The 14,054-nt window shown below is 37.7% G+C and overlaps 1 protein-coding gene across 5 annotated transcripts in view; it reads left to right on the top strand.

The window, feature by feature from the left end:
• Positions 1-14,054, top strand: part of clmna (calmin a) — a 42,665-nt gene that overhangs the window by 6,914 nt on the left and 21,697 nt on the right. For all 5 annotated transcript variants that reach the window (XM_028439006.1, XM_028439005.1, XM_028439004.1 and 2 more), the window contains exon 2: positions 5,219-5,280. In XM_028439006.1, coding sequence (XP_028294807.1) covers positions 5,219-5,280 — 62 coding nt within the window. The remainder of the gene's footprint in view (positions 1-5,218; positions 5,281-14,054) is intronic.

Genomic DNA, 14,054 nt, shown 5'->3' with positions numbered 1-14,054 from the left:
TATATAGAATAGAACAAGAAATAGAACAAAATAAATATAAATATGGGCGGATTGTCAGCTATAGTTACAGTGATTTTAAAGCGTGTGTTTCACGTTTAGTATACCTTTTTAAATTAATATTAAAAAAAACTAATTAGGGGCTGCAATTTGGCGCCCCTCTAGCAGATGGCATCCTAGGCAGCCGCCTGTGTTGCCTGTCGGGAAGGCCGGCCCTGTTGATATGTAACCATTTTTTTCCCTTTTTAAATGCCTGCTAGTTTTCCTTATTATCTTACCCTCTAATTAAAGTGAGTAAGTGCTTTTCTAACTGAAGCCCTTTGGACTATAGAGAACCTGTGAAGTAGCTCACAGGTTCAGAAAGGTTGGTGACCCCTGGTCCACACGTACCGTTTTCTCAGACAGAAGTGGTCATGTGACCAGGTACGTCACGTCCTGTGATGTGTAATTACAGAAAAAGTGTTTCCATTGAGCTTTTGTGATACATTTCTGTATGGAAACATGTCAAAAACCTCCTCATGAAAGCATAAAAAAGTGTTTTTAAAATTCAGTTTGCATTACCAGTTTTTATTACGCTATTTAGATTTTGTGCATTTTTCCAAGACGACACAACTTTTAACAAGAGTGGGCGGTAAAGATGAGTGGAAACGCGTCACCAATCAGACACAGATGCACAAAACAACTTTACTCATTATATTACTCAGTATATAATATTTATTCTGATTATCTATATACAGATATGCATTGTTTCATAGTATTTTTAAATCATTATAATTTTTTCATTTTTTATGTCTTACTGAAACGAATGTGTGAGTGGTGGGGCGGCGCCCCAGCCACCACTGGTGTTTGGAGGGACTGCGTTATCTCCAGCTCAATGAATTGGTCATGTTTCATCTTTAGATGTTCTAAAGCAGTGGTTCTGAAACTTTATTGGCCCAAGTACCCCCTTTCTCTTCCTTTTGAATCTACGTACCCCCTTTTGTCCGACAACAACATTTTGCTCAGAATTCTGTGAAAAAACAACTATAGATATTAATGATGGAATGAATGAGTGATAACACACATTTTAAAGAATCTAACTACGTTAATAAGTGAATGAAACAGTATTTAGTGTCTCCTGAATAGATTTATTTTTAAAGTTTCTTTCATTTCCGGTCATTTCCCTCCTGATGTGGAACCAACACTGAGATTATTTTTTTTACGTCATTTTGTGTATTTTGTAGTTGTTTGTCCTTTCTTTTTATTTTTCAGTGTACTTTCCTTTTATTTTGTGTGTTTTTGGTGTTGTTTGCTTTTTTCTTAAGTTGTTTTATTTGTGTATTTTTCTCTCATTTAGTGTCTTTGTTGTTGTTTTGTCTGTTGCTGGTAATAGTAGTGACTATTTTTCTCTTTTTGTGTGTGTATTTTGTAGTTGTTGGTCTGTTCATTTTACAATTCAGTATATTTTTCTCTTATTTTGTGTGATTTTTTTTTTGTTGTTGTGTGAGTTGCTGGTAATATTTAGTATTATTATCATTTTTAACAAAAAAATAAATATATAACCCCATTTTAATTTCCCCCTCTCTGTCTGCTGACTGGCTGGATTTGGCCCACGGACCTTAAGTTTGAACACATCTGTGTTTATTTACTTGGTAGGTGGCGGTTACCATAGTAACTGAGCTCACCTTCCAGCAGGTGCACAGCAGTGTTTGCACAACGACTCAGTGAGTAAACCAAGGCTTGGACATGGTCAGTGTGTCCAATGTACCCATCCTACACACACACAGACACACACACACACACACACACACGCACACACACACACACACACACACACACACACACACACACACACACACACACACACACACACACACACACACACACACACACACACACACACACGCACACATTCTTTCACTGGGAGCTTCACCCATGTCCCAGTTTCCTCCACTAATATTAGTTCTGTCTTGAATTAACATTGTTTTAGATTAGATTCCACTGGGCTTTGTAGAGTTTTAAAGTGTGTGTGTGTGCGTGAACTTGTGTGTGTATTTCAGACGTCAGATGATGAGATTTCACTGTGTTTGCATGACAAACAAATGAGCAAAACCAAATCTGTGGAATCTAAGGAGAACAAACGGGCGTCTTTTATCTTTGTCTAATCAAGTCCTTCATATTTTCAACAAATGTCCAACTTTCAGGGATCACTGTTGAATATTAGCGTGTGGACCAGTGAGCGCCTTCCTCTGACAACTGAGGGATTTGAACTGTGTTCAAAATATTGATACAATATATCACAATAATTCGTCTTGCGATATGTTATCGATACACTCCCACCAAATATGGATTTTTGTTTTGTTTTTACACAAGTTAAGTACTAAGCACAAGTTAAATGTTTTCAAAGAACAAATTGATATTAGTATCAACACTGAAATGTATGTGCAGTCTGCAGTGCAGGTTTAAGTTAGACTTAAGTATCAGTTAAGATGTGTTTCATAGTTGTTTATATTATAATGCACTGACTGAAATGTTTATTTTTCATATGCAGTGACATTTTCCAGTTCATTCTGCTTGTTACTGAAATGAGTGTTTTCATTTTGTTTTTAATGATTTCAAGTTAATTTTGCACAAACATTAACAATGTTTTGGTGAAGCAATATTTTTTTATCAGTCTTCTCTTAAAGACTTAAACATAACACAAGGACATGTGACTAGTTGTGGACAGTGTGTGTTAAGCAGAGTCACTGTGTAGTTTACACTTGGTTGTCATTCATGTGAAATTCATTGACAATGTTTTGTAATTCCTGTGAAATGTTTTTAGTCCTTTTGTGTATTTTTGTTGTGTTTTTGTGTGTTTTTAGTCCTTTTGTGTATTTTTGTTGTGTTTTTGTGTATTTTTGTTGTGTTTTTGTGTGTTTTTAGTCCTTTTGTTGTGTTTTTGTGTATTTTTGTTGTATTTTTGTGTGTTTTTAGTCCTTTTGTGTTTTTTTGTTGTGTTTTAGTCATTTTGTGTATTGTTGTTGTGTTTTTAGTCATTTTGTGTGTTTTTGTTGTGTTTTTGTGTATTTTTGTTGTGTTGTTAGTCATTTGTGTTTTTGTGTGTTTTTAGTCATTTTGTGTATTGTTGTTGTGTTTTTGTGTGTTTTTAGTCATTTTGTGTATTTTTGTTGTGTTTTAGTGTGTTTTTGTTGTGTTTTTAGTCATTTTGTGTATTTTTTGTGTTTTTAGTCATTTTGTGTATTTTTGTTGTGTTTTTGTTGTGTTTTTACTCATTTTGTGTATTGTTGTGTTTTTAGTGTGTTTTTGTTGTGTTTTTAGTCAATTTGTGTATTTTTGTTGTGTTTTTAGTGTGTTTTTAGTCATTTTGTGTATTTTTGTTGTGTTCTTGTTGTGTTTTTAGTCATTTTGTGTATTTTTGTTGTGTTTTTAGTCATTTTGTGTATTGTTGTTGTGTTTTTAGTGTGTTTTTGTTGTGTTTTTAGTCAATTTGTGTATTTTTGTTGTGTTTTTAGTGTGTTTTTTAGTCATTTTGTGTATTTTTGTTGTGTTCTTGTTGTGTTTTTAGTCATTTTGTGTATTTTTGTTGTGTTTTTAGTCATTTTGTGTATTGTTGTTGTGTTTTTAGTGTGTTTTTGTTGTGTTTTTAGTCAATTTGTGTATTTTTGTTGTGTTTTTAGTGTGTTTTTAGTCATTTTGTGTATTTTTGTTGTGTTCTTGTTGTGTTTTTAGTCATTTTGTGTATTTTTGTTGTGTTTTTAGTCATTTTGTGTATTGTTGTTGTGTTTTTAGTGCGTTTTTGTTGTGTTTTTAGTCATTTTGTGTATTTTTGTTGTGTTTTTAGTCATTTTGTGTGTTTTTGTTGTGTTTTAGTGTGTTTTTGTTGTGTTTTTAGTCATTTTGTGTATTTTTTGTGTTTTTGTTGTGTCTTTAGTCATTTTGTGTATTTTTGTTGTGTTTTTAGTCATTTTGTGTATTGTTGTTGTGTTTTTAGTGTGTTTTTGTTGTGTTTTTAGTCATTTTGTGTATTGTTGTTGTGTTTTTAGTGTGTTTTTGTTGTGTTTTTAGTCATTTTGTGTATTTTTGTTGTGTTTTTAGTCATTTTGTGTATTTATTTTGGCCTCATGTGGCCCCAGCATCAGTCTGGTACACTCTAAAATGAAGATTTCAAGCAGCTGGAAATGAGTGAGTGTGAAAAAAGACAAGTCTCTGCATGACATGAAGTGAAGCATCAGCGTTTAGGTGTGGCTGGTCTGGGAGAAATCCAACCAGTAGCAGCACCAACTGGGATTTATCACCTAGACTGGAGCTCAGACTGAGGACAGATATATATAAAGTCATATATAAAGATAAAGGTAAAAGATTCAGATTAAAAGTTCCAAACTGGTATTAGTTAAGCAGTTAGAAGATATAGGATTGGATTTAATAAACCAGTTGGATGTTTAATAGTTACTACTTGTTGGTTACATTACGTTAATGAATAACAGATAGACAGAAAATACATGAAATCTTGAACACACATGTTCCTGCTGAGGGTCTGGTCCTGTTTTAGACTTGTTCTCTTATGGCTCTTATCCCACCTTCTGTTACCCTCCCAAACTCCCTTTCCCTTGTATCACCCCTGCCCCCTCCTACCTCCTCACACTCAGGTGTAACACTGTTCTCCCTTTTTACATGTTATTCCTTCTAATAAAGTCTGTTTCACCAGGGAGCAAAAATAATCAAAGTATTACTAAATGTTTATCCAAACAAAACATACAGTAGATGTTGCGTTAACCTTAGAACACGTATGCAGACATGAGGAAAAAGAAAATACAGATCAAATCAATGTTTCTCAGAGAGTGAAGAAAATACTATCATGACGTTCCTCATTGATCCGTTTGAAATTATGGTGAAAAATGATTGTACAGCTGCTGCTGATGTTTTAATAAGCTTTAATTACAGGTGTCGGCCTCAGCCTGTAAAAATAACTGTTATTTAAAAGGAAGCCAGAAACCTCAAAGTGCATTCTTCCGTCATGGACCGCTCCAGAAAAAGAGGAGTGACCGACCAATCCTTACCTGAGGCTTTAGGATTGTGAACCTGGGATGGAACCAAAGCCTTTCTGAATCTAATGACATTACCTCTAACAGTTGAAGCCTGGCCAGTTTGTAGGAAAACGTTTCCTGAGGGTTTTCTGTGAAAAAACAAGTGCTTGCTTAACCAACATGTCCTGAAGTCCTTCTAATGTTCTGTGTTGCAGTTGAGAGAGAGTTGGTTCAGAAGAGGACCTTCACCAGATGGATGAACCTCCACCTCGAGAAGGTCAGAGCTGAACTACCATTTACTAGTTACTTCACTAAAAACTGATGACTTACAGTAAAGTACCGTTTGGGTGTAGAAATGTAACAAATTATTTTACTTCTTTTGAAACATACTTAAATACAAGTAAAATGCACCCTCACTGCTAAACAGTCTATTCTTCCCCACCTTTTCTATTTCCTGCCTTGAATCTCTTCTCCCTGCTCCCTTTCCCCTCCCCTTCCCCCTCCCCCTCCACTTAGGCGTAACACTGCTCTCCCTTTTTATATCCTCCCTATAATAAAAGATTTCTTACCCTTCCTTAGGGAGGGCTGGTGATGGTCACAATTAAGCAATAAAATAAATCAATGTATTTTATTTTATTAAGTAGAAAAAAAAAAAAAAATACAAGTAAAATGACTGATTTAGAAACATACTTCGATCTATAAAAACCACTCAGTTACAGTAACGTGAGTACTTGTAATCCATTACTTTCACCTCTGCTTGTCTGCATAAACACAAATTAATGATTGCATTCACAAGTATTGCTAAGTAACCAGAATGATGTGTAGCCCCTCCCTCTAACTCCAGTTCTCCACATTGCTCTGTGTCTGTGTCTGGTCAATCCTTTCTGAACCAGGGAAGCTGATTGGGCGAAGCGCCTGTCCATCATGAGTTATTTTAGCCAATCACACGGCAGAGACGCTGCTATGGCTACAACGACAACAACAATAAGGCTCCGCTGGTGAAAACATACGACTTTACCGAACAAAAATGCACAAAGCGTCTTTCGCTGTTGCTCTTTCAAAAAGGAAATGCTGTATTTTTCTAACCCTGAGTTTATAACAGCTTCCACACGTTCGTCCTCCTGCGTCCACATCTTTCTGTTTTGATTCAGAGCTATGCTAATAGCGCTAGCCCAGCTAGTTCCTCTCCCCGTAACTGCGCATGCACCAGTTTTGCTCCGGCGCTATCCGGATGTCCCGCCCTAAACCACAACACTGCCTCATGATTGGTTTGAACTGGTTGGGTTTGCTTACAGAAGGTACGGGCTGGAGCAGGACAAGATGGATTCTGGTGTTTATGAACACCAGGAGAATCCATCTTGCATTCAAGGTTAATTGCTGTTATCATCAACGATCACCTTTGCACAACATTTCAGAATACTTTATAATAATATGTTGCATTGCGGGGATGTGTGTTTTTCTGTAATGTAACCAGATAAACTGACATTATTGCTGTTTGTTTGTAAAATGCTAAAGATTGGACAAAATCTGCTGTTTTCAGCAATTTAGATTTTCATTTAAAGGGGTGGAGTTCCAGCTTCTATTCTGAATCACCCAAATTAACCAAATAAGTTTGGTTCCTCACTTTTACCACCAAGTGTTCCTAACATTTCCCTTTTTGATAATCAGCTTTAGTCCATCATCTGTATCTGAACCACATGGTGCGTGTGTTGGCCTGGCTGCAGCACAGCAGCAGTTCTGTGCTTAAATGGGAAAAGAACATAAACGGCATCTGCAGTCGCACTAAATTATACATGTGGAAATGTGCTGCATTGAGTTTTCAGGCTTTTACAGCGTGAAACAGTCGGGAATCAAACCAGGACCTTCCAGCTGTGAGACAGACGCACTAACCACTACACACCGTGCTGCTCCTTTCATTAGCATTTCTTTGAATGTTTGTCAAAGAATAATCAGTCACACCCACTGTTACACTAACTACACACCTGCTGGTTTGGTGTTAAAGCTCACATTATGTTCCTGTTTTTCATAATGTTGGATGAATCCAGACGCAGTGACATGTGGGGGGGGGGTCACATGTACAAATGTATGAACCCAACATAACTTTAAATGAAGCTAATTTTATATGTGTACATTTGTAAATAGGGAGCAGTTATTTCATTGTTCTTTCTTTCATTTTTATTCTGCAATTGCAAGAAGATTTTTTTGCGTGTATTGTATGTTCTTGCACTGAAATGGTACGAGTTTGAATTTAATTTACAAAAAAATATGGGCCGTCACATTGTTTTGCCAATCAAACACACTTCACTAGGTGATGTAATAATCCAACGGTGGTAAAAGTTAGTGACGTCTGCAGTGGAAAATTTCTAAAAATGGACTAAAAGCACATTTCTAACACTTTCTACTGCATTTTATTTGAACTGGATTTATATTTGAGAAAGTTTAAGTCTACGATACAGTTATTTGATATTAATTGTGTGTGATGTGTATTTGAAAAATAATAATAAAAATAAAAAAATAGAATTTTAATCATTTTTTACCTACATTTTTTTTTATTTATTTTTTTTAAATGAATTACTAGACATTATAGGTGACCCCATTTTAAATTTCAGGCGACCCCATATGGGATCCTGACCCTAAGATTGAAAAAACTGTAATAACCTAATGACTCCAATATCCATTGCTTGCATTTTGTAAATATGTTCTACAATATTTTAGTGGTTTATTGAATTTTGTGTTTGTGACATATTTTTGCTACAATTTATGGGCGACTGATAATTTTTTTTAATTATTTTTTGGTGGGGGGGGGTTAACTAACACAGACAAAGCAAACGTGAACAAAGGTTAATAAAAGGTAAAGATAGAATGATTAGAATCACGTTGACACTCTGACAACCTACTGAAGACTTGGTGGCAGCAAAACCAAATATATTAATAATTGTATTTCCAGTTAAGATTTGACATGTAAAAGGAATGTTCCAATATTTAAATATGCAACAGTGCACGTAGTTTATTTCAAACAAAATAATATGTTGCCTAAAAAAAGATGTTTTAAAGCAAGCAGCAGATTTCCCTGATTTCACCTTCTCTCCCTCTCCTTTCCTTCTTTATTTGGTGTTTTTGTTCTGGTTCTTCTTTCTTGCTGCTGTGTATCCGTCTATCTCCTGCTTCTTGTTACATCCATAGCGCAGCAGCAGCACATGTGGGTCGTACCATTAGCACTGTTTTAAAGGTGCGGTAGCTAAGGCCTGATCCAACATGAATAATTGTTTTAGTGCAAAATTGTGCTTAACAACCTGTTTATTTTCACACGGGGCCAATATAAATAATATCAAAATGTTTAAAATGAATTGTTGTACATATATATATAAAAATAGACTTCTGAGGCCCCCCGCCTTGGGCCCTGGGTACTCAGTGCCCTTTACCCCCCCAGTCCGACACCCCAGTTCCAAGGTGAATTAAATACGTTGAATAAAACTGTGGCTAAAAATGTCTCTGATCCCTTTTCCTTGAACGACAGAGTGTCTGTTTTATGTAATCGTGAGTTTCCGTGAACGCTCAGATGAATTGTGGGTCAGCATTTTCTGGTCTTCTTTGGTAAAGGATGCATCAGTGTTTCCTATGCTAAAGGAGGTTATAAAGGAAGCATTGAGCCTCCTTTCCTTAGCTTGAGAATTGGAACGTTCCTTATCATGGAACTTAAACACTTCTGGGGATTAAGGAACAGAAGATAGGAAAGGCGATAGGAGAACTGTTCGTACGCACCCCATGCCTGCTGGTCTCCTTACTTCTGAACACTGCCCCCTGTCTGTTAGTCACAGTACTGTCTGCCTCACACTCGACTTTTTCACTGTGCGTTTAAAGATGATACAGTAAGACTAAATATGTCCCACATGTTTATTAAATATATTAGACTGACTGCGAAACAACGTCAGCATGTCAGTAAATGACTAATCAAACATGTATATTAGTGATATACAGAGAGAAAGCACCATGCACTGATTAGGGCTGGACGATATTGTCCCACAAATTATTTCAGATAAACAATATTATTGTCGATTTTTTTTAGACCAAATTAACCACTAATGTAATGATAATAATAATAATGCAAGTAAACTTTTCAAATGCAATCAACTTGTATTTCTCATTAGTATTTTTTACCATTGTAATTGGAATGTCAAGAACTTTTTCATATGTTTGCAAAGAATTGCACTTTAATAAATATCACAAACAAAAACAAAAAAATAGACCCTGTGTTTGTTAAAAAAAACTACACCTCAAACGCAAAACCACACACAACCAAAGCAATAAATAAAATGGTTTATCAATTCTCTCTCAACAAACTAAATTGCAATTGCAATAAATATTAAACACTGATGCACAGAGGTATATATATATATATATATATATATAGTTGTACATTCTTTAACAGGTAACACTTCCAATCTAGTTAGAAACTTTGTAAACAAAAATCCCCGTTTCATTCTGTTATGTTTTCCTTCAGTTATAAAGCAAACAGAATGGTCCAAATAGTTTCTAGTTTAATCCATTCATTCCACCATGGAACAAACATGCAGGAGCTGAGGGTGAACCTCCTTATCATCCAGCCTGTTTGGAGGAGAAAGACATGGAAAACTAAATACTTAGACTTAGCTTGGTTGCTAGCCCCGCTCGACATCACCGCTTCTGCTTCCGATGACGCCGCCTACGTCTCCACCGCTGGCGGACACCGCGGTTAAGATGCTCCGCTGCCTCACAGGCCGCTAGGTGTAGCCGGCGTAGCAATCTGAGGACACGTTTACATGAAGACGCTCTCAAACCAAAACGCAAAAGTGGCGCGTTGTTTTCACTTTTAATTCTGCGTTTACACAAGCGTGTTGGGGTGGAATTCCGCGTGCACACGACAACGCTAAAGTGTGTGAAACTCCCTTATTTATCCATGTAATGTGTGCGTCAGGTGGCCAGGTGTGCAACGTAGAACCTTTCTTCTTCTCTACTTCCTGTCAATCCCTCTGCTGCTTCTCCGGTCCATCAAAAGTGTTGTGGATGTGAAGGAGTGTTTTCCTCTGTTCTTCTCCCCCCTCTATTAAGAGTCGTGACCCTTGCTGACACGACTCTTGTACAGCATTTACTGCAGCTAAGGCTAGTTGGAGCTCGGTAGTCATTTTAGTGCAACGAGAACCACAGTTTACCGTTTATACTGTTTACACGGTGGCGAGACAGTGGAGCGTCACCAGGTTTCCCACTTTTGAAGGTGGTCTGGGATTCTTGCATTTTTACCTCATGAAAACCCCAGCGTCATCTAAACGATATGGAAATCTGGGAAAATATTTTGCTGTTTTCACCTGTGAGCGTTCTCGTGTAAACAGGGTCTGAAACTACGTAGTAGGTCCAGAGTTGGACTATAACTGCTTGATTTACCTAAATCTAAGAATATGGCAAAATACCGAGACTTTTTGAGTTAATTTTATTTACCGTACGGTTAATTGATTTATCGGCCCAGGCCTAGCGCTGATTGGCTGCTCCATTAATGTGAGTGACATCACATAGCGGGAGGGAGGGGCTGCTGCTCTACACACAGTGACGTACGGGGGCTTTAAAAAAGTTTTAACTTTGAGTGACGAGGTCGTGCAGGACCAAGTCGCCAGAATAATATTAATCAACTAGAACTGTTGATTGATTTGTCACATGACTGCTCCAGGGTTTCAGATTATTTTATTTCGTTTTACATCTACCTGGGCCGAAACTCCATCCATCCATCTTCATACCCGCTTATTCCCATTTATCAGGGTCACGGGGGTCTGCCGGTGCCAATCTCCAGCTCTCATAGGGCGCTGGGCGGGGGTACACCCTGGACAGGGCGCCAGTCCATCACAGGGCAACACAGACAGACAACCACTCACTCACTCATTTACTCTTATGGGCAATTTAGAGACTCCATTCAACCTTACAGTCATGTTTTTGGATTGTGGGAGGAAGCCGGAGGACCCAGAGGAAACCCACACAGCACGGGGAGAACATGCAAACTCCACACAGAAAGGACCCAAGTGTCCACCCCAGGGCTTGAACCCAGGACCTTCTTGCTGTGAGGCGGACGTGCTAACCACCAAGCCACCGTGCGCCCAGGGCCGAAACTCTTTGTTTTTTAGACTGCTGCCAACTTGTTTGTAGTTTTATTTCAGCAAGTTACAGTTTTACAGTTACAGTTGGGGACCTTCGTAATTAAATACCCTAGTTACAGTACAGCAATCAAATTAAACTGTAAGTGAATTAATAAAAATGGCCTGTGTGAAGGCTTTTTCAAATGAAAAAAATATCCTGTGAAATCTGTGACCTGTTGACCTGCACAACTCAAAGAATCGAAATGGAGAATCATTTAGAACAGGAATCGTAATCGTTGAAATCCAAACGATGCCCAACCCTCGTCCTGAGTGTGGTTTGTTGGGAGGGGGATGAGCTCAGAGGGAGTTGTGTCAGTGTGTTGGAGCGTTTGATCAGGCCTTTGTCTTCTCTGACAATGGAGCTCTCTTTACTGCTCACTGTTTGGCAAATCCTCAGGTCTCTGACTCATACATGGTTGGCAATTAGCATCTAACCACGTCTTAGAAACAAACCATCAGTCACTTTACCATCCAGGCGTCTAAAGCCAATCCTGTTTCCAATTACTTCACATGATAGTAGTATGTTAAGTTGAGGTTTCCTTTATTCAGGCAAGGTTTTTCAGGATTTTTTTTAACCTGCTGACATGTTTTTACTGTCATCTGGCAGTTGACAGTATGAATGAACAAAACCTCAACCTCAAAGGTGATCAGCATAACTCCTCTGATGAAGACTGGCAGTTGACAGTCGAAACATGTCGTGAGAGAAAGAATTTCCTGAAAAACCTTGTCTGAATAAACAAAACCTCAACTTAACATATTACTCCACACAATTTAATGTATCTATAAATACAAGAATGGTGTTTGTGCGTGTGCGTGTGGGTGGGTGTGTGGGTGGGTGGGTGGAGCGAATATCTCCCCAACATGGTGCCTGTTCGACCTGAAACTTTGTCAACGGCTTCCAAATACCTCGAGTTTGTGCGTTTGTTGCATCTGGAGTAAATTGGTAATTTCCAAATGTTTATTTTAATTTTATTTCACTTCTGGACGGCACGGCAAGTCAAACCTTTTGACCTCAGGGTGTGAGGGGGTGCTAGCTTACCATCTATATCTATTTCACTGCACAGCTCACTCCCGGTGCGTGCGTGAGCTCCCGTGGACTTCTCTTTTCTCTTTTGAGGATAAATACCTTTTTACTGTTCCTTATTTGATGATGACATTTCAAAACGTTTATTTTCATGTTAGTTTGACTGTTCGCTATTTAGACCAGACAGACCTCAGCCGAAAGTTATTGACGGCAATGGCTGCTGTGTTGAAAGCTGCACATTTATCAGCAGCAGCGCGTGTGTGTGAGAACCAACGGAGGAGATTAGAGTCTCAGGTAGAGAGTCTCACACTCACACACACACACACACACACACACACACACACACACACACGTCGATCAGGTGCGCTTCACTATCAATCACCGTCTACGTGACCTACGTGCAGGTATGTAAGTGTTGAGTGTAAAACAAACCACCATTTAGTTCAATTACAGTCTGTGTCACGACACCCGTCCATAGGGTAGTAGTGACTGCAGTGTTACGCTCTCAGTCAGATCTAAGTGTTTACATGTTACGTAGATGGTGCTACATAGTGAAGGTCACTGATTACTGCAGCTTTACTCATGACACACCTGACACTACATATAACTACTGACAATAGATATGTTTAATGAAAGTTAGGCAGGTACACGTGGATGGACTGGTGACATGAATTTAGAATGGATTCACCAGATACACCCCCCCGAAACACACACACACACACCAAACGACAACAAAAATATGAAAATGACTCAAAATACACAAAACTAAATATTTATACAAAAAATACACAAAAGACAAGAGAAATGCAAAAAAATACACTTAAAAAAAGATACACAATGATTCCAGATTCACACTACTTAAGGCAACAAAAAACAATAATTATACAAAAAATGCACATATAACGTAAAACAAAAAACTAGACAATATTTACACAGGATGTACACAAAACGACAACAGAAATGCGCAAAAATATACAAAAAGGCTCAAAAAACAAACAAAATGATTCCAAAAAACATATATTACAGAAATACACACCAAACGACAACAAAAATATGAAAATGACTCAATATACACAAAACTAAATATTTATACAAAAAAATGACAACTGAAATGCCCAAAACTACACCCAAAAAAAAAAAAACACACAAAATGACTCCAGAATCACACGACAATGGCAACAAAAAACAATAATTATACAAAAAATGCACAAAAAGACAACAGAAAGAAAGAAAAATACACATAATGATGACTTCAAAATACATACATTACAGAAAAATACACCAAACAAAATTTTTTTAAAAATGAGTAAAAAAACAACACATTCATCATGCGCATGTCCCATAGAATTAAACCAGGGAAATTGCACACGCTATTTTACTTTGTAGTGTTATAAAGGGGTATATTTGCAGATGCAGAGTATGTTGTTATTATTATGCCCATAATTTACAACTCTACTTAAGCTCCCATTATATGAATACATACTTCCGACGGGCACTGTACTAGTTGATACAACTGTTGAAAAGGATTACAACACTTTGAACAAAAGGTGATTAACCACACACAGTAATCACATTCATCACTTCATTCTTTGTCTTTGGCAAAAAAAGTAAGTATCTGTGGTTTTATAAGGCTCTATTTTCTCCTGCGCGCTAGTCAGAAAAGCCGCGCAGCGTCACTGTTTTTGTCTGCACACTATTCTGCACTGTACGTCTGGGGCGTTTCTAGACCCCCTGGGGTCCCTTGACAAGAAGGACTATGGGTCCTCTCGGCCCCAGAATGATGATGAATGAAGTCCAGGATGACGGATCAGTAAAGAAATACTTTGTTAAATAAATGCTGTGCTGCATGAAGGTACCATCATGTCCTAC

Source organism: Gouania willdenowi, chromosome 22 (assembly GCF_900634775.1).
Source record: "Gouania willdenowi chromosome 22, fGouWil2.1, whole genome shotgun sequence".
In the NCBI taxonomy this organism is placed as follows: Eukaryota; Metazoa; Chordata; class Actinopteri; order Blenniiformes; family Gobiesocidae; genus Gouania; species Gouania willdenowi.
This window is presented reverse-complemented; position numbering and strand designations above follow the sequence as displayed.